The 22,325-nt window shown below is 42.2% G+C and overlaps 1 protein-coding gene across 1 annotated transcript in view; it reads left to right on the plus strand.

Annotated features, from left to right (window-relative positions):
* The first annotated feature begins 2,459 nt into the window (after positions 1 to 2,459).
* The window catches only part of LOC115050604 (sodium- and chloride-dependent GABA transporter 2-like), a 53,584-nt gene continuing 33,718 nt past the window's right edge, over positions 2,460 to 22,325 (plus strand). Inside the window, exons 1-2 of the mRNA XM_029513515.1 lie at positions 2,460 to 2,572; positions 2,654 to 2,849. Coding sequence (XP_029369375.1) covers positions 2,460 to 2,572; positions 2,654 to 2,849 — 309 coding nt within the window. The remainder of the gene's footprint in view (positions 2,573 to 2,653; positions 2,850 to 22,325) is intronic.

Consider the following 22,325-nt stretch of genomic DNA (forward strand, 5'->3'; position numbering starts at 1 on the left):
AGACTAAAGTAGGAGAAACACAGTTCAGCTCTGAGTGGTGAAAGCAAGGCCTCTGCACAGAATTTGCACCGCCTGCCCTACTTTCAGGCACCAAGCTCCTTTTTGCCCCCTGCTGTTTGTGAACCAGTGCAGCAGTGTTGATGACCTGTCTGTGATCAGATTGTTCAGGCTTTTTTATGGCCAGCAGGAGGCAGCATGACCAAAGGGGAGCTGTTTTCCACGATTACTCAGTGTTCACAGGCGGACCAGCAGGGGGAGCGCAGTGTGTTGTGGTGATAGTTTGTCTATACTGTGACTGACTGAAGGAAACTTGTCTGCCTCTAACATTGTTTTACCTGTGTATTAATGTAATTCTGCATATTTGTGCAGCAAAAAAGTTATTTGCATAGTGAGCTTAATGTATATAAGTTAATCATACCGGTTTGCAGTCTGAAATGGATTGTAAATAAAACAAATACATTTTTTTTAGTATGTACTGTAAATTGCATTTACAGTGAATTTATCACAGTAGTCATCAATCTAGCCTGGTATGAATCAAGCTGACCTGAATGATTGGTCTGAAATGCTGCACTTTGTAAATTTTGACTTGTATTGTTAAGCTGCAGACGTGCAGATGTTATTGTCTCCATGAAATACTCTCTCTCCTTAAGAAACATTATGTTTTCCCCCTCTTTCTCTGATATTCCTATCATATCTATCGCTCCTGCATTTTCTCAGCTGTACTGATGCTAACTCTGTGACCCTCTTCCCTCCATCCTCCCAGAGCAGAGAGTCTTCCTGTGTGAACTCCTCTACTCTTTTATCAGCACCTCTTCCTCTCCTCCTGTCCTCTGTGAAGTCTGCTTTTGCTCTGAATTTGACTTTCTGGTGTGTTGCACTCCCATAGAGTTCTCCCATATCCTTCCGCTGTTTTAAAGTGGTGTTTTTGGTAAAATGTGGATGTTCTACCGAAGAAGACAAAAAGCCTAATGGAACTTAATGAACTCTCCGAAACATGTGAGAAGCACATTAAGTATCTTTCCAACAAAAAAAGCAGGGTGTGTCTGGTAACAGTTAGAGTACATGCCAAGTTGTTCACCCAGCACATCTAACACATCAATCTCCTGTCCTGGTGTGGCCTGCTTTTTGAGTCATATGAGGACATCTTGGCAGCAGATCCCATTTCCAGACGTTTACAAGCATTTCCTCTTACAGACATAAATTCTCATGTGGCAAACACAAACACGAGGAAGCATTAGTATTGCATTCAGGGATCAAACTCACTCACCGTGCACATGTAGACTGACCTAAAGAGTTGGATACAATTCAAATGAAGTCTTTATGCTCTCAGTGTGATGCATGTGTTGTCTGGTTTAAATTAATGAACTCAACAACAAAAGCAGCCATATCATGCACATATTTCAATGCCAATAGAGTTTTGTATTGAGTTAATTTCATGGATTTTTTTTTTGTCATCTCTCAAGCCAAAAAATCCAATAAGTGGCTGACTCAGCCTGCTGATTCGTCAACCATCAGACAATGCTAAATGCAAAAAGATCCGCTTACAGCTGCAGTATGAGAATTATATGTGGTTTGAGAGACACGCAGGTTCTGTGTGATTTTTTTCCCAATGGTTCATTGAGTGCCTTTGCATAATGATGGTGCTAATAAAACTTGTTTGGCACTGATGATGGACAGGGAGTGACAAGAAAGAGGAAGCCTAACCCTAACCCAGAGAGGAAGTGAAACAGAATCAATCATTTGGGTATTCTTAATCTTTATATAGATTAATGCAAACAGGAGAGAGGCGTAACGTCCGCTGACTGAATTCTTTGGACGATGACTTTTGCTACTGACAGACATGCAGTCTGCAGACTTTGGTGTGCACAGTGCACAGATGCAAACCAGCAAGAATGAATCAGGAAGCAATTAAAAGATCTTGATTCATAGTGCTAGCTTTAGCAGGCTGTCAACTCATTTCACAGTTCAAACTTCTGCTTGGTCAGTTTTGTGGTACTGTACTTCTGCTTTACTGGTCATTTTAGAATGGATGACGGGGCTAACCATGATATATATATAATGATATTTTGATCTTTGGTGCTATTTCCACAGGGCTTCTCTGTTGTGTTAAAAAAAAAAAACAACAAACTTTCACTGCGTTGTCAGATGCTCACCACATGTGAAGAGAAAATAAAAATCTATCTTTGGCCTATAGGTGGAGCTCTTCACATATAAGGCTCATGAAATAATAAAGGAGGTGTTAGAATGACAGGGTCAAGGAAAGAAGGAAAAAAGGATATACACTTCCTTCGGTCCTTCATTTTTAACCTCACTTGTCACTCACAATCCATCATCTGATCTCATTAATCATAGGCTCATCTTGGTCACAGAAACCCCTGGAGAAAGTCTTACTGTATCACTTGTTGTTTCTAGCCTACAATGGCCCTAAGAGTCATGAAAGCTCATCATTGTGTATTGTGATGACTGTCAAGAGACGCCACTCCACTGAGCACACCACTCAGGCCCTCAAGCATAATGCTCCGTCTCATCGCCGAGCCAGAGTTCATCACAGTGACGTAGCCCGGCAACACTGGTGCGGTCCACGGTAGTGATGTAAACAGGCAATCCCACAACCATTGCGCAGTAAGTCATGCCAACATCTCCCGTGTGACAGCCGCCTCCGGGTGTCGATTATCTGTTGGGGTGACGACAGTGTCTCTCCCTCCTTCCCTTCCCAGGGGACCCGTGACATTATGGGAATCCCCGCCATTCCAGGACAGGACGACCCAAAATCTGACATCAGGCAGCAAAACAGAGCAGAGGAGGATGAGTCAGATTCCCTCTTGATTGTCAGGGTGCTGTGTGAATGGGTGTGAGGTGCATTTCACAAATTAGAAGATTGTTTTTACAGCATGATCCTATATTCTTTTTTATGACTAATGACGGCAGGAAAATTGCCAGAATCAAATTTTCACTATCAACTAATTTGCTGATGATTTTTTTGACAAATCTTCATCGATTGATGTCAGAAAAGAATGAAAAATCCTTGGACCCAAAACTTTGAAGGATGAAAGGTGGAGTGGATGTTAGTTTGGAGGAGTGACACCTCAGGTCACCAATTTGATTCTTCAACAAATAAATTCAGTGATGTACAGGGTGAACCACATCTTATTTTGAAGGCCATGTAAAACACTGGCATCCACAATCCATCTGTTAACATGCCAACAAATACATGGTCACATACATAAGACACAAAACTCAGACATAAACACCGCTCTACACACTCAGTGACACACACACACACACACACAAGCGGTGTGAGGAGTGGGCTGTCTTGGCACCTTGAGCAGCAGCTGTGAAAACAGGCAGTAAGTGATGTCAGAGCAGCTTGGGACTCTGGGCAGCAGGGCCACTTTGAAGTGCTCTGGGCTTTATGGCAGTCACGAGGGAGGGCAGTCGACCTGAAGTCCAAGTGTGTGCGTTTGTGTTTGCGCATCAAAATACAAATACAAGGAGTAAAATGAGCTTACTCTCTCCACACAAAATGAGTCAGGGGGGAAAATATTGACGTTAAAGAAAAGTATTTCCTGATAAATTCCCTGCATTGCACTGGACGGCTTGACCTCTAGAAAGCTCCCAAGTGCTGCAGGTGCAAAGTTTCAACCCTCCCCTCCTTCCCTTCCTTTCTCACACTCTCCATCCCTGCATTGCTCCCCTGTTTGGGCAGATAAAGCACAGCGCAGGGCAACAGGGGCAAAGGGCCAGATCTGCCAATTCATACCAGTAGACGGGCTGAGGATCAAAGCACTTTGGGTCAAGGAAGGGAAGTATTTCTGTGCGTGCGTGTGTGTGTGTGTGTGTGTGTGTAAGCTCACTTAGAACAAGGGGGCAGCTGGAGGGAAGAAATAGAAGCATGCAGCAGCCCTCTGCTCCCCTTCTTCATCATACCTCATCCTTTAGATATCCAGCGAAAATGCCAAAATGGAAACTTTTCAACTTTTCACGAATTGCAATTAAAAGCGCCAACTACAGCTTCAAGAATAAACATCGCCACACTGAGTCACTGCGCAATCGTGTTTTCCGTTCCATTTACTCGATGTTAATGAATATCGGATAATTCCAGACTGACGCTTGATCCTGACTCCAACTGCTGACTGAGCAAAGTTCATAGACTGGGCATTGGCCTAGTTGGCTGATAAACCACTGTGAAATCTGCCTGCATGCTGGTGATTTCATCTAAGTGGGGTTTTGTAAGGTGCCAGGTCTGGCCTCCTCCTCATCACAGGCCTATTAAATAGCAGCTGTCTGGGATTGTATAGGAAGGTCACTAAACATTTCAATGTCCTCTTTGAAAGCTGTCAGCCTCGCCGGATTGACTCTCATCACGTGAAGCTTTCATGGAGCTCGGTTTACACTCAGTTTTCTTAGTGTGAATCATTGAGGAATAACAAATGTTTGAAAAGTTTCCTTCCACATAAAACATTTACAAAATCTGTTTTGAAAAATATTCTAAACTATGAAATGTTTACATCCATGTTTGCTGACTTGTCTTCTTCTGCATGACTCTTGCTGGTGCATGGCAGTGTTTGGGCACATAAACACCTCCAGCTGTTCTTTAAACATCAACCTCAGAGTTTAATACACGAAAGTCAAATGTCTTCAGTGTTCCTTTCCATCATCCTTGTACCTGGCACTGTTTGTTCATTACTACCACTCTCCCATCTCTGTTTTTCAAGCTTACTCCTCACTGACATTTTCGTCTTAAATTGGTAATTTTCACTTAAGTCCTCGTGGAATCTCCTTTATGGAAAACCTCAAAAAGAAATCAGTGTCCTGCATGTGATAAGAAGCTTACGTTTGTGCATCCAGAAAAAGACCTTACGGCCATTCATGAGGCCTGAGTTGTTGACCTGTCAACCTCTACTTGAAAGTGGGTGGACGTTTTTCAGCATATTGACAGAAATACAGCACTGCAGTCACCTTTTTTCCACCTCAGGTGGTTATCAGTTAACGTCAAAACAAATCATCCCCCTTTCTCTTAGCTTGACGGTCAAAGGATATGTCCGCTGCAGAATTCCTCAGGTTCTGTTTTTACACCCGCAATTTAAGAGCCTGCCGTAACTTGATAGAGAAACTAAATGAGTTGAATTCACTGCGAGGTATTTTCTTTATGTTCTGGGCAGATAATGCAGCAAACATGGCTATTACAGATCTGCCTCGGGCCTTTGTTTCATAACCCTGATGCTGACAGCGGTGAGATGTTCTTCAGTGGAGGAATGCAGATGAATGTGCTACATTTGGCTGAAAACATCTCTGAAAAATGTGTTGCTTTGACTCGTGAAGTAATTTCTGTGCTTATTTATGACCACAGCCTGATTTACTTATGACAGTGAAAGGGGAAAGGAATGAATGATGCCGAAATTAGACAGAATGAGAGTTCACCCAAATGTGTTGTCTTAACTTGGCGAGCTTGAGACAGCTTAACATTTTGATCAAATAAAGGGGATGACATGTTTCTAAAATAAATGAAATCCATGTGGTAAATAGTAACATGTAAATGTAGGGGACACAATCCCAGAAAAAAAAGGTTTGGGAATAATTTTAAAATCTCACAAATTAAGAAGTTGTAATTGCATAGAATAAAAAACTAAGTATGTGAAGAAAGTTATAATATTTCAGGAGTTGTAATTTCATTTATGTTTTTATGAAATGGATGAAATTTAAATTGTTTGAGGATGCTGCTGAATATTTTTAAGTCAGAATCAGGTAAAACGTGCCAAACAAGGCAAACAAATAATGATGCCTCTGAAGCAAACCATGGCACCGCCGCTGAACATGGGTTTACATGAGTCAGATGGGGCATGGAGGCAAAAATAATTTCCACTGTTCTTCATGGGTGAAATAAAACAGGCAGTAGGTAGACGCCAAAACAAATGTGATTGACAAATCACAGAACACATATGGAGAAAGGCTTGTATCCTTAGCATTAGTGTCCGCTACTTTCAAATAGGTGTTGAGACCACACACCTGGCTGAGAGCAGCTATGTTTCTTCTGTTTGCCCCAGTGCTTCGCTCTCATTCACATTCCTTTCTCCTTTTTTGTCGCTGTGCTGACAACTTTAATTTCATCACACACGTCTATCATTGTCCTGACTTCCTTTCATTCCTCACCCGCTGCCACAATACTTCCAACTTTCCATCTGATATTATCCCTCATCTTTTGCAGCTCTTTCGTTGCTCCGCTTTTCCCTGCAAACCCACAAAACCTTATCAAGATGCCATGTGTCTCTTAGCAGAAGAGTTGCTGTGTTTTTCTCGTCCTTGCCTGTTGGAGAGTGTTTTCAGCTGCATGCTAAGAGCGTCTGGCATGTCAGTCTGTCAGCTGCCGGGATCTGATAGAAGCAGCTCGTGCTTGGGGGTTGGGAATCCACGGGATTATCCAGTCTGGGTCTCCAACTTTCTGTCAGAGACTTGGTTTTAAGTCTGCAAGTCTATCACAGTTTTATACCTTCCAGAAACCACTAATCTGAAGAAAGGCCACTGCTCAGGGGCTTACCTGTTTTTATCCAGTTTTACTGAATCCCTATTATTTCTTTGGTGAGGTGTGTCTTTTCTTCATACTACAAGCCAAAGTTCACTATAAAGATTTAGCTGAACTTGATGTGTTGAAGTGTTGAAGATTTGTTCTCTGCATATGCTAATTAGTCTTCTGTGATACACAATGAAAGAAAGAATCTCGCAATTTCGTTGATATGATGATATGATTAATATATCAATCCAACACCTGAATAAGGGCCTTAATTATATCACACTACCCATGAGACTGTGATCAACAAGTAGAGAAAAGACCAGAAAGATCCATAAAAGAAAGAAAGAGTGGACACAAAGGTCAGAGAAGGTGTGTGCAGTGGTGGATCATTCAGGCATCACTGGCTCCGTCTTGGAGACAGACAGATGTAATGCCGGCTGTCACCGCTGATAAAGCACGGCTTTGGAGAAATGGCTCTGAACTGTAAGGCTGAAGGCTCAAATGACCATAATGTCAATAATTACAGCTTTTACCTGAGGTGGAGGTCAACAAGCTGCTTCAGTGGTTGTGTCAGAGCAGGGAGAGTCCAGGGTGATGTGTGTATCTATCTCTGGTGTGTGTTTTTCAAGACTTATTGCTGCATTGTTTCTGAATTCATGTCTAGTCTTTGGAGAGAAAAGGGGAATTATTCAGCTTGCAGCAGCTGCCCAGACAGCCAGTCAGTTCATCAGGTCAACATGGTCAATGATCAGTTCGTCAGTCAGTGCAGGGGCTCACAAACTTGATTCAATTTGCTGTTCTGTACTTGGAACATAAGAAAAATATCCAAAATCTGGCCCGATGCCATTAACAACTGCTCTGTGCAGGAATGACAGCCCATACATTCTGCCACACAGGGCTTTGGTCATTTATCTTCTGGATGTATGTGTGTTTCTGCTCTTTCTTTTTCTCTCACACTTCTAAAGCCACCATTGAACATTTTCTCTGTTGAAGCAAAAGGATCTCAGGATCATATTTTATTGTTTGTGTGCCAAAAGGGCCAAAGGAAGTGGAGGGGACTGTGGTAAAATACACCAAGTGCATAGGGGATATTTATAAAAAGAGTAAACTACGCTTTCTCCATTCTTGTGATTACTGCAGATGACAGGTCAGTCATGTCCAATCAGCTGCCTCCTCCAGTCTGTTATTGCCCTCATACTTTCATATGATCTCTACAGTTGGGAAATACTGCTCTAAAAGCAAAAACCCAGGAGGAGGGGTCACAAATGTTTCGAGGTACGCTTCTGTGGGAATTCATTTATCAGGGGCACACAGGAACCACAAATCGTGCCCCACATCCGGATGTTGTGTTTTGATTTGGCCGCAGTCTGTCAGTTTGTCAAGTGTGAGAGAGAAATGGGAACAAGTCCAAAATATAATGAATCACTTTTTAAATCAATGAAGGCTTCATATGAATGCTCACAAGACAGAGGAGGAAATTGTATGTATGGATGTTGTGGTTTGACCTTTGTAGGCCTCTGTACTATGTTTGCTTGAAATTGCAGTTGTTTTAGATCTTGCAGCATCAACAACATCAAATGCTGAAAATAAGATGTAAAGGTTGATGATCAAAACTGTCTTTTTTATTGTCTCCTGGTGATTTGGTCACTTCAAATGCCTACTGCTAACAGTATCAGGCAGCTCTATATGGGGGGGGGGGCTAGGTTATTTAGTTGGACCGAGTAATTCTGCCGAAAAACAACTGCTTCTGACTCCAGCTGAGATCTAACTACCCACAGGTTGTCACCAGTTCCCCTGCAGACTCACTAACACCAAAACAAGCACACACATCCACAAATACACACCAGACAGACATCCCCTGACTGCTCACAGGTCAGAGCTGGGCCAGAGCCTGTTTCGATGCAAAGCTTTCTGGGAATTCTGCCTTCCACTCTGTCCACCTCATTGCTTCGTTTACTTTTCCAGTTTGGCTTCAAGTGGTTTTGTGACTAAAAGCTTTTTCAGAATGACTGATGTCTTGGACAGAACATGAGTGGGATTACAAGAGACTGTCGCCAACGTGGCAAGGATAAATACATTCCTGTCAGATCGGTGAAGAGAGGGCTGGATCAGAACCATCAGGAAAACCGCTGATCTGAATCCAGAAAAGGATTCAGAAGAATCCACAGAATTAGGTTTTCTCATCAAAGTATTGTCAGTAATCACATATTTGAAATAGATTTGTGTTTGTTTAGGGTGTAAAGCAGGTAATGACGTTTGAGAGAGTAATGGTTTGTTATGAAAGTAATACACACAAACACACACACCTTTGAGCTGGTTTGTGTCACCAGAAAAAATATGGAAAGTATGCTGAGGGGAAAATTGGACTGAAATTGGTGTGTGTGTGTGTGTGTGTTTGTCTGTGTGTTTGTATGGATATAAATCTACATCCACGTCTGTGTGTGTTTTCTTTTTATGCAACATAAGTAAAAGTGAAAAATATGTCTCTTTCAGGACCAACGTGCAGGCAGTTTATCTTAGTTCCTACAGAACAGGTAAACACATATAAATCAAAGTTTGCAGGTGTTGTGTGTGTGTGTGTGTGTGTGCGAGAAGTCCTCTATTGTCGTTCCCTTCTCTCAGTCCATATGGAGAGACTCTTTTCCTGGACCTTCAGAGGACACTTCAGATTTTAGTTTGGCTCAATCCCCAGCTCTTCTCAGCTGCCTTTAATGTGAAACAAATGGAAAGGAGCAGAGTGAGAATGTGAATATTTTCTTCATTGCTGAGGTCGTCACCTTTTTTTTTTTAATGCCAGTCATTTCAAGCTCAGGCAGCGTGTCTTACTTTGACTAATGCTGGCAAGAAATGAACCACTAAATGTTTTGTTTTTTTTTTTTCTTTTCTTTTTCAAGTTCGGCATGTACTTTTATGTTATGCTTCCAGGAAATAGCCAAAACCTCACCTCCTCCTGCCCACACAGCTTTAACATATTACTGAGCTACCTGCCAGAAACTGAAAGTGAAGCATGACAAACTTAGATTGTTGGCTATGAGGGAAATCGCTCCAGTGTACAAGCCAATCAAGCTTGTTTAACGATATGTTGTTTCCAGCTGTTTTCAGCACAGAGCCCATAGTCCGCTGCCTGCCCAGGGATGGACAGCAGCCACATTGCCTGGTGTTTTTGACCTGTTTTTGCTACTTGCTAACAAGTAAACTACGAAGTTAGTCAGTGCTCACTCCTTTCTACCAACATAACATATATGTCCCTTTGTGGATGAAGAGTAGGATTTGTAGGCTGTGTCGTCTCTGTCGCACCACAGTGTGTATGCGCCAACTGTGCCCAACAATGTTACCTAAAATTGCAGCTCCTGTGATTTGTGTGTTGCACTTGGCCTTTTGAATGTGTGCAGTTTAGTCAGCAGTGACGGTAAACCAGTTGGACACAGTTTGAACTTCAGTACCGATAAATCATAGTATGTGACGCTAATAAACTGTTTACCAACCCACGCCAGAATGATGAGAGAACTGAAATCTAATTATCAAAATCCAGCTCTTTTCTGTATATAGTGTTTATATTTTGTGTTTGTATCACATCATTCCATCGGGTGGAGCTTTCGGTAAATGTTTATCAGGGAGAGGTAGCCTCTGTTTTCAATTTCAGGTTATAAAATGGGTCCATTGTATTTATGTAAATACATTTTGCATGACCATTTGTACACTTGTATATTTGTGGATACCCATAGTTTGACAGCACCACCGCATATATCCCACCTGCAGTAAACATAATCACAAAAACACATGTGAGACAGAGCTGTAGCGAGAGGCTGTGTGCGTGTATTTGTGTGTGTTTGTGCGTGAGAGCAAATGAGAAACAGACTGAGGTGACGAACACATTCTACTTCATCTATGCACTTTAATCCCCTGGTCTGCACTCTGTCTACTAAGTGGCATTTGTTTTAGTCAGTGCACAGCCACGTCTAATATTTGCCATCCTTCAGCAGACCGACACAATGTTCTGCTCAGCCAAACTCACTTAACGCAGAAGGGGGACAAAGAGAAGGCAGGAATGCCTTCACGTGCATATATATCTCAGCTGATGAGAAACACATGGCTGCCATAACTTGAGATGGACCCATTGCATGATTAGATTTTGCCGCACTGTGTCGAGATATCAAAGTGACTTGATTTGATTAAACTAAAACTGGAGAAACTTTTTTCGAGCTGAACTCATTAAACATACAGTCAAGAAAAAAACAAAAAGGGATGCAAGATTATTCTACATGCCTTTATATGTTACCCAAGCTGCATCTTCCAGTGTGAGTCTGGCCTCTGCGTTTCACTCTGGCCTCACAGCTTGGAGCCCGGTCTGCAAGGACTGTCGGCTTGGATCCGCTGTGCAGTCACATTCCCCAGACTGCAGACACACACGCACACAAAGAGGCCAAAGAATGGGTCAGTAGGACAATGCTCTGTGTGTGTGTTTCTCTGGGTTTCGGTTTTATTTTGATCTGTAACCCCACTGGGGATCTGATATCCAGCAGACACAGGGGATGGATGATTGCACAATTGGCTGAGTTTTTAACAGGGAATTTTCATTGGGCTGTAGACAGGAAGTAGAAAAAGAAGGAGAGCTATTAAACGTGCATCAATATAAAGATTCCCCTGCGCACTTTATAGCTTGAGTCTCTAGACTACAAAGATATTCTGCATTAGCCCGCAGTAACCATAAATCTCAGAAAAGGCTCACACTTGAAAAGGCCCCTGAAGAAAATCAACAAGTGAACTAACGCTAACAGAAGCCATTCAGTTGTTTTGCTGTTGGACTGTTCAATATCTTTCAATAATTTACAGTAAAACTTTCCATGAGGTGTTTATACAAAGATTCCCTTTGTGTTGAGATTGGAGCACCAGAGTGATGAAAGAGGATGACTGAAGTAACAGACAAATGCAGAAATCTCCCATATTCCAGTGCCCTCTCTGCTGCAACAGGATCATGTGCTGGACCATGGATGGGCTGTTTTGTCCCGTGGTCACTGACTAACTCTCCATGTCTGGGTAGAAGTTGTGTGGCAGGAAATGTGACCTGAATCATCATCTTCATAGAAAAATTCCCCCGATGTAATGTCCCCTTCTACAAAATACATTTTTCAAAACTTCCCTTCTCTTTGGAAAAATAATTTCCTATTTCTGAAAACTTCAACTGAAGGTCAGTTGCACACAGAAGTAACACAATAAGCAGATAAATCTTGGCAACAACGCAGGTGTGCTGTAACACACTGTCCCTCTGCTTGTATATCCATATCAAACCTGGGCTCTGTTCCCTTTCAACAAATTCAAATTGAATGTCACATTTTTATCAGTCTGACCATTAAATTAGCTTCTTTTTCTTTATGTTTCTATCATTTGTTTTTAATAAATCCTGCTCTGCCTGGAGGCCGTGGAAGAGAGCTGGATAAACTTCCATATGCAACCATTTTTAGTGTTTGTGTGTGTGGGCAGCATGCATATGTGCACATGGCTTTATTTGTACAAGACTCCTCATATACAGTTTATCTTTAACACTGGACTGTACATGAAATGATCCATGAAGCCGCAGGATCAGCTCCAAACGGAAACACAAGGAGCTGGTGAAAGCATTTTGTAGGCGAGGGAATGGTGCATGGTTTGAGCTTCTCTTTGGGAGACGGATCCTCTGACATGAAACCTCCAAAACAATTACTTGGTTTCAGCTGGCTGTGCAGCTGCTGACACCAACAGACTGCCAGACTTAAAATAATGCAGAATAACCTGTTCTTACTCTTCCAATGGACAAGTAGAAGCCATTCAGCTAACGGCAGCAAAATAGATATGAGTTGAAAAACACAAGATAAAGCACATTTAAAAACATGGTAGTGCATGCCAAAGTGCTGTTGACACGAAAATATACATAAGACAGAGCATATGGCTCTTGAACTAGTGATGTATCCATAGTAACCTCACATGATCTGTAAATGATTTGTTTGGCTTCTGCCAAGTCACCATGACCCGGATACATGTTCACCAGCACATGCAAATACTTAGTGGGGAATTCAGAGAGCATATGTCAGTGTGTGTGTGTGTGTGTGTGTGTGTGTGTGTCCTGCAGTTAGTGAGTTGTGTAACTTGAATGACAGGCATACATAGAAAGGGTTCAGAAAGTGGAAGTATTTTTGTTGCCTAAACATGCGAAGGGACGCCTGCTAGTTACATTTGACATCCAGCAAATTGTGTATTTTGCTGCTTTGGTTTTGACAATCCTCTTTCAAAGATCAAGTATGGTTTTAAAACTGAGCAATCTCCAAAAACATTAACTTATAATACAGTCTCCCTCAACCCCTTCCTGTTTAATCACATTGATTATACCTCCAACATACCGTAGTTGACAGCTTGCTCCAGATATTCCCCAACTTCGGGTGCTTCCCGGACACTCTGCAAAATACACCCCCCCACAAAACCATTCACTCCCTTCCTCCCTGGTGAGCCCCACCCAAGAAGGGTAAATGTGGAGGTACAGTAAGGCCTCCCTTGAGCTTCTCACCACCAGCTCTGGTCACCAGCAGGTCAGCCTCACCACCAGACCCAGGTCAAGGGCTTTAATGGGCCATCCAAGCCTGGAAAAACAGGCTGAGGGTTGGGGAGGGAATCTGGGAATCTGGTCTGTACCTGCTGCTGAATAAAAGGGAAAGATGAAAGAACAATTCACTTAAGTATTGTCTTTGGGCAAGTGAAAAAAATATGCATGTAAGAAGATAATTGTTCTTAGTTCCAATACAAATTTAGTTTCAAAGGCATGTTTTTTTACATGATCCTAGTATACTTTGAAACCTGGTGTTGGAGTTTCCTCTCAGTTATTTCATTTGACGCAGAAGCTGCCAAGGAAAGGTATTACTTTGCACATTTCAGATGTGCTTTTAGTCTGAAAGCAATTCAGCATGTGTTTGAGCCAGCCATATGTTAAGTCAGATGAGCTTGACCACACCTTTTGCTTTTTGTCCCAGACTGTTTGTCCTCACTTGCAATGCATAAGGAGGCTTGTGTTGAATTTTAACACAGTAGCTTTTTGCCTGGATTTGAAAATGGCAGTTTTTAAATTTCATCAACGAGCGCGATGTGGTTTTTGGCAGGCTAGAGGTCAGGCATTTAGTGGGTTTGAGTTCGGCTGGAAAAAATGTACACGCTTACTGGGTAACCTTCCCATTAAAAAAAAAAAAAAAAAAAAAAAAGGTTGCCTTGTCAAGAGAGGGTTAGGGTTATCCAAAACAGACCCAAGAAACAATTAAACTGTCCAAACTGACCAGAGAAATGTTAGTTCTGATGAAAAATGCTGTTTTGACACTTCTCATTCTTTGTGCTTAAAAAAAGAAATGGAAAAAATATGGAAATTTTGACTAAGCACATCACCGGTCAATGTCAAGTAAAGCTCAGGAAGCAACTGCAGCACGACACACACACACACACACACACACACACACACACACCCAAAGGAAGGATCATTTTGACTCTTTACTGAAACAGCAGCTATGGCACAGATGACGTGGGAATGCAGAGGTCAAGCTGAGACTGTTCATGCCAGCAAGCAGATACTGTGCAGTCCTCCGCAACTTGACACAGAAGTGCAGCAACAGATCACAATCGGTGACGATGGCTTCATCCAGCAGAACCTTCCATGGAGGGAACACAGACAGGTCATCGAGCATGGTCATGCTCAGCAGGCAGAGATAAGGCACCGAGAGCTCAGTCCAGGGATGACTGCTGTCGAGTCTGGTGTCCCACAAAGAACAATCTTGCAGTCTGAAGTGTGTTAGGAGAGGCAGTGTATTTACTGTATATACTGCAGGTGATAATCAGGCACAGGTGATGGTCATGGGGATGATGAGCAGGGCAGAGACAGGTAACACCTGGGACAGATCCTGACAAGGGCTGGCTCTTGTTTACTTGGAACCAGTTTGAAACAACAATTTGGAAAAAATTGAATGTATGGACACTTCAGATAAAAACCCTGAATATGCTGTTTTTACTGTTCAGTCCAGAAGTTCAACTCTCATTTAAAAAGCTGTAGGTCTGCCCTTATAGCAAAAAACAAACACCCACCTTGTCAACATTCCTATTTAATTGAGGGTTAAATAAGGGAGTATTTTCAGAGGAGGAGGTTAAGCTCAAATGTAAGAAGTGGCGACAAAGTATTTCTTATCAGGTCTACTTTCCTCACATTGGTATTCATGTGTTTTGCAAAACTTTAAAACAGCTGAATTCATCCTCTGAAGTCAAGAAAAAGCAGCATTCCAGCAGGTGGAAATGTCTGATTTTATTAAATTTATAGAAACCTAAAATTACATGTCACTTCTCAACGAAATCTATTTTCATTTAGAAATCATATAACCACTCAAAGAGGGTTCGCTTCCCTTTAGCTGTCCAGCATTTATTCACAGAAAACATACACTGGAGACAAATGTGATTGTGCATTTGCACGTACCCATGCATGTCCTCGGTCATACCTACAAAACACACCCTCAAATTACTATTTGGCTTAGCAAGCAGGTAAGCCCATTCGATCTGACTGTTGTCATGGCAGCGAGCAATGGGAGCTGGGGGTTAATGAGAGAGTCAGCGGCCTGTCTCGCCTAGTGGGATTGTCAGTCATTCTTTGGTTGGCATGAATGCAAAGAATGTACTTAAAGCAGCGGTGGACAGTTTGAGAAAACTAAATTAAGAAGAAAAAAAAAGAGAAGAGAGGAGGAAATGAAGGAGGAGAGCCAAGACTGGAAAGCACCTGAAGTGTGAGTCAGGGGAGGAAGAGGAGGAGGAGAGCTGCTCACAGCTGCAATAACACTGTCTGGCAGTCCAAGGGGGAGCCGCTACACTTCCAACATACAGTGCGCACACATACACTTATCGTGCATGATTGTCCATACACTCTAAAAACATTTTCTCACTCACTAAGATTTTTTTTTGTCATACTGTCTGTCCATATGCGCACCTTAAAAAACACATTAATCAGCAGCTACGTCCTCTCACTTAACACAATACAGGAAAAATACAGCACATGTGATTATAGGTGTGTATACACATGCAGGCTCAGGTCAGCTAGTGCAGGCATAGCCACAGCTGGCGATCCACACGCCCACATCTGGCTGCCTAGGATCTGGCTTTGGCCCCCGTTCGCAGCCTGCGGTGGTTCGCTCTGGGCTAGGGTTTCCCAAAAGCATCTCTCCTTGCGTCTTGACATGGAATCCAGCTGTGTTACAAAGGACACGAGGACATGGTGCCCATTGGGAAAGAGGTTGCCAGTATCACTCTGAGGATCCAAGGCCCACATGAGGGCACAGTGCGCTGTTTACTTTGGTCACTTCAAAAATAAATAAGAGTATGAATCTTGAGTCTTTGTGGTTACGGTGGTAGCAAACATGGTTTAGATGTGGACAGGTGGGGCTAAAAAGGTCACAGTTCACAGAAGATATTCAGTATGCAGCGAAGGAGACACACAGATTGAGCAAAGTTAGCAGCTATAGCACATTTTGTAAACCCTCAAAAGGCTGTTTTCTGCACCACTGCACCTTAAAAGCGACATGTTTTCACTCTGGTGAGGAAATGACATCATCTGACTCCTCTGGCTTTACTCTCAGTGTGAGTTCACTCATATTTTACACTTTACTACTCTGGAGAATCAAGCTGCTCCTGTGGAGAAGAACTTAGCTGGGGGGGTAGACTTCCTTTACTGAATCTTAAACGGAAGATATTTGTGTCACTTTTGTCAAAGTTACACAAGTGAATCTCTGACTGTGGCGCTACACATACCACCAACAAACATTGCTGCTCCACATCAACCCTCATGACATGTAGTAAAAACAGCGTGAATCATGTTGTACAAGTTTAGTCTGATCTTATCTCAACCAAAGTTTCATTTCCCGATTCGCTTGTTTTTCCAGCGAGAGGAAGTAACTGTCCACAACAGTTGTTAGTAAATTAGATCATGAGGTTTTTTTAGATTATAGTATTTGGTGAAATAAGCTTCTTTGAAGTATGAAAATTACAGTAGAGGTAAATTGCATCGCTAAAAGTAATCTGAATGAAGCATAATGATGGAAAACACAAAGTGAGGTGTGTTCATGAACGCAGCTTAAGATGATAATTATGAAAAAACAAGCCATGAAAGCCCTGAGGCGAGCTGCGAGGAGGGACAAAGCTGCTCCTGACTCAACACTGAGCTCTGATCCTGCTGCTGCTTTTCTGTGTGCTCAGCAGATGTCTCCCACTGATGACACACAAAGATCACAGCATTTGTCCATTAGCTGGCGTCAGATTAGCGCTCTGCTTTGTTAGAACCTGGAAAAATGTTGAACTTGGTCCAGACAATACTTTATGTTTCAATATTTTATGCAAAACTGGATGAAGCCTTTTCCATACAGGTGATGGCTTCACAGAGGTGTTCATTACATGTGCTAACAAATTGGTAAAATCTGTACTTTTTATGTGTTTGTGAGTGAATTTTTAGGGTAAGTTTTTTTCCACAAAAGTCTTTGTGTCTTTATGCTTAGATAACTGCAGTGGCAGTTACAAAAACCAGCACCACAAGTTTTTCCTCTTAATGTTTTCAACAGCCACGTACTCAGGCATTTTAATGTTGCAATGCCATGTTGTTTCCTTCAGCGGTGAATCTGTAAACCACTCATGTGAGGAATTTGTTTAAAATATTTGTTTCATGGTTTCAAGCCGTCATTGCATTCAGTCTCACAGTGTTGATGAATGTGTCTTTGTAAAGCAGGTTAATGTACTGCACACTCTCGAGTTGCTTTTCCTGTTGCAGGAAAACTCCTTGGTTAACTGTCGATTAACCAAGGAGTCATTTCTTCCTGTAAGCATTATCAACTTCAGTCCGAGTAAACACTTGACATCCATACCTTAGTCACCTAGTTGCTTAGCTGCTTGTTCTTAGTCACAGACATAGCAGCTGGATCCCAGCATGCACTGGGCAACATGTGGGGAAATACCCTGAACCGGCTGCAAGTCTGTTTACAGGACTGATAACTGTGCCAGGATAAAATTACGCTCTATCCAACAGAAAACAATGGTGTCCATGTTACCTGGCTGCTGTAGTTTACAAGAAGTCTGTTTCCCACCATGGAAAAGTTTAGCAGCCGCTCAGAGGCCAATCTGCGCCCTGTAAACAGGCTGCTTATTCAGATTATTTACAGGGAGCATTAAATCATAAGAATGCTCTTCCTGTGGGCAGGACACTAACTGTGTCTATAACCACACTGACTCTCAGTCCGCGTCCACCTCGCTTATTGAGCTTTTTTTGTCTGCTTAGGGTCCCCTGCTACAATAATAACATGGCGACTGGAAATTCAGTTCCTCTCATAAAAGTCTAATTGCTCCTCTTGGTACTTCCGTGTGACCCCCTACCCATAACCATCAGACAATTACACACACACACACACACACACACGTTGTCACACCACAGGGCCAAATGGAAAGACCTTCATGACGGGTTTGTCATAACTGCTGGCATTGAATACTGGAATCTTTGGATTTTTTGCAGCACAGGCCCACGTCCACAGACATTTAAACATTAATAAAGCCGCATGAGACCCAGAATACCAATAATTAACTTTATTTATATCAAGGTTCATAAATTGCACCGCATGGACTCAGCTTGAGAGAATGCAAAATGACATAACTGTGTGTTTAGACTGTTATTTGGCAATAGTGGCGGAAAGTAATTTACTAAAAAAAGACTTTTCAGTAAAAGGCAGATTTATTCCCTAGTCCTTTGGGGTTAAGCATGTCACTATTGCCATCGTGTAGTAGCTCAAAAACAACCCAGACTTACAGAGCTACCTTTATGCTGCGCCAACAGTCACATGAAGCCATTGAGGGACTTGGGCAACTGCAGCTTTGACACCAAAGGAATAAAGCTGCGTTACAACTTCACAGATGACTTAAACATATATTGTTGCTTTTTAGTAGAGGTACAAGGCTTGTGTCTTTATTGTGTAATAATAAAGGCTGAAGAGACAGAGGAATGTTGAATTTTCAGCAGAAGGCTGTTTGTACAGTCCGCAGTCCTTGTGAAACAATTAAAATGAGTTGCCAATTTTTTGAAGGAAAAGACTTATTTTCTTTCATGCTGGTGTTCAGCATAACTGTCACATTAAATCATAACAGCAGTAGGTTAAGGGTAATCTTTCCCACACAACGGCTGTCGCATTTATTCAAAGCTCAGAGCATAGGTGTGGCTGGCATCATTGAAAGTAGGAATTGCACTTGGCATTTATGGGTCATGGTTTAGACCATCAAGGTAATAATAGTGGCTAAAACTCACTGTTTCATGTACAATCACAGAAACCCCACAAAATTCCTATGTGAAACATGAGAGCCAAGGAGTTAGAAAAGTTAACAAATAATGCCACAGCCCACACCTGACAGAGGAGCTGAAAGGAAGGACCACACAGTTTGCACCCCGAGACACTGGATTACAAGATCTATTAACACAACAAACCACTGGGTGTAATTTCCCCACAGATGAACCAGCTTCTGACCGCCAGGGAATGTTCTGTGGATGTCAGAAGTAAACCTCAGAAATGCTGGTGCAGGTGAGCAGTTTCATGGCATCACTTTGTTAGTAATTGAACAAAAAGAGTAGCTTTGTGAGGAGGAACGTGTTAACTGGAATTGGTGTGGTTTATTAGGTAAAACCAAACAAAGGCTGGACTTTCTGAACTGAATACCGTTCAGACTGCTCACTGATTCTCCCATTACTCACATTTCAAGTCTTACGCTTCTTCTTTACGTCATCCTACCACAGCAAACACATGGTGTGTGTTGGCAGATGTGGATTACCAGTACGTCTTGCATTTGATGGTGCCAGGCCATTTGAAATTCTCCACAGTGAATGTTTATTGCAGTTTATTTCTCCAACTGTTTTATACCAGTGAGACCTACAGGGCAGTGTAAGTGTTATGGCACAAGGAATTAAACACTGGACAGTCCATATGAAAGCCTGTTCTCATGTGCTGTGGTTATTCCACAGCTCATTTAGAAAAGACGTATGCTAAGTGAGCGCTGAGCTCCAGAAGATGGAGATATGTACATTGAGCACATGGTTTGTGTTTTTCTATTTCTGTTGTTGTTCATTTATCATACATGGTTGGAGGGAGGCTGCAGAAGTATTCCTCAGTTTTTTTTAGAAATACGGATTCTGTTAGTTAGAAAGTCAGGAAGTCGACTGGTGGGTCTATTTTTGTTATGCATTACGGCCCATCAGCACCCGTTCAGACTGCAGATTCCCCCAAAGGCATTCTCCCACATTTCCCAGAAAATAACATGCAGAACAAATCGATAAAACATGAGCAAAGCCCACCAACCACTAACTGTTCCTTTAACTTTACAGAAACAGGAGAAAAGTAAATGGAACAACAACTTTGAAAAGTTTTAACCAAAGTTTGATCAGAGGTTCAATATCAATAGAGCATTAATATAAAGATTAATGATGTCTATGGTGTGTGGGGGCGTCCCAACAGATATTCCAAAGCTGAGTCAATATTCTTTTCCCAATAGATGTCACAAAGCTTTTTTTTACGACTCATATTTGAACAAACTGCCCTTTTAAAGAGCCCACATAGAGGTATTTATCCATGACAGGTGACCGGCCACTTGACTTTGTTCATGCTTGTTTCCTGCTGTTAGTAACACCCGACTTTGCAAACAAAGTAGTTGCACTTTAAAACAAAACCCATGTCACACTGCCAGGATGCTGTCCAGCCCGTTTCAGGCCAAAGGTCAGATCACGCAAACTCTGTCTGTCCTGATTTGGTCTATCTTTTGCTTTGCACCAGCCAGTTGTGCACATGAAATACATATAAAAAGTTTTGTCACGGTTGGTTTTCCACAACAAAAAGAGACAAATGCAGAGATCTCTTTTCATACCAAGATGCGTGACTACATACAAGTGCAACATAAAAAAAAAGAAAAGAACAATGGTGTATCTAATTTCTATTTATTGTCATTAATTGCTTCCTCAGTGGATTCAGAGTCACTCAGCCATCAGGGTCTCAGAGGAAAAACATTTCTGTTTTTCTCTTCTATGCACCTGCTCTTTTTGGCTTTGTCCTGCAGGAAGCCGTCTATTTTACCAGATTAGATTACACACACTTAGACACACTTGTGAATTCCAATCATTAGTAACTGCGGTGTAATTTCCTAGTGGTCCAGGACACTCCTGAGAGCAACAAAGGGAAAACATTAGGGACAAAACAAGAACCGTTTTCTTCAATCCTGATGAATAATGTGAGCGAGCTGTGAGAATAAATCAACCCCTAATCCTGGAAGTGAGGAGAGTTGGATTATGCTGCAGCACATGCAATTAGAAAATATGATACTTGGGTCAAATGGACAGAAAGTCCAAAGATGGGTAAATCATTGCAGGTAGAGAGGTGGGAGGATAAATCAGAACAAATCTTTTGCATTCAAGCTGTTTTTGATCTTTCCTGCTCACTATCGAATAGAAGAAAAGGTACAGTAGAATTATACATGCATGCACATTGATGGGAGAAATGTACAACACATACATCACACAGTAACACCCATTGTGCAAATTGCCTTGTTTTAACCAGTCACTTCCTCCACCTCCCTCCGACTGCTTCATTCTCAGTTAACAGGGAACAATCAATCAGGGTCATTTCCTGTGCAGAGTGGACGTCCTGTCTCACAGGATGTGGCTTAAGAGGGTCATGGGCACCAGAGACTCAGTGGGCAGGAGCAGCCCAGGGTTTCATGTCAGGAAATCCCAACATGCCCACTAAATACTGTACTGCACATATGATTGTAATGTATATGAAGGTGCCTGAGTGCAATTAGGAAATGAGTTCTAGTTCATATAAACAGGATATAGACTTGTTAAGTGCATGTTTAATGGGATGGGAAATTTGTGTGGCTGGTGCTCTTAATGTGGACTTCTAACACACACGTGTTCGCTCTCTCTTTGTTGTAACTCTGGGCCTACCTGGCTCGTTTCGAGGTCCTGTTTCCTCGCTAACTCCCCGTAATACCAGGGTGAGAGAATGGAAACTGCACATTAACATGTGCGGGTGCAGGCAGCGCCTTATGCCTGTGTCTGTTTGTGAAAAGTACAGCATTATGAGGCAACGCAAGCGTCCGACCACATATGAAACGCAGCAGCAGACACTAACTGACAAATTTGGCAGGTTCTGGCTTTTGGAGCATCTTGTAAACATTGCTGTAAACTTCTGCTGTGCCAGCACCAAAAACCAAATTTCAACCTTGGTTAACTGAATTTGAGCTTATGTTGGTGGTCTGTAGCTAATTGTATCCATGTAAATATTGCTGAAGTGGAAAAGATTCAAAGGATTCAGTCTTGCTAGTAAAGAGTCTGAGACAGTTTTCACACCTCAGGAGGATGTCAGACTCGTATACAAGTGTAAGAAGTGAGGGTTTATAAATGAAGTGCGCTCTGGTGTCTGAGTCCAAATGATGAGAGAGCAACAGGACCAATTACACGTTACGCGTCAGGCCTTGGAAACTAATACAATCATTAGTGGATTGGCACCCTTTTGGAAATATTTCACAACCTTTCAGAGAGGGCAAAGGACGAGCCGGTTCTGGGAGGAAACAGTAGAGCGATTCACCAAAAGCCAAAAAGGTGGTTTTTAACCTGGAGATTTGTGTAGTTTGGAATAGGGCTGGGCTCAGTACGAAGATGCCATATGTGTCCCAGGTTAACCTAACACTGCACTGGGAAGGCTGGTATTTCCACACTTCAACTTATTGCAGTCAGTGGGGTTGAAACAGCTATCCTGAT

This window comes from Echeneis naucrates, chromosome 2 (assembly GCF_900963305.1).
Source record: "Echeneis naucrates chromosome 2, fEcheNa1.1, whole genome shotgun sequence".
Taxonomy (NCBI): domain Eukaryota; kingdom Metazoa; phylum Chordata; class Actinopteri; order Carangiformes; family Echeneidae; genus Echeneis; species Echeneis naucrates.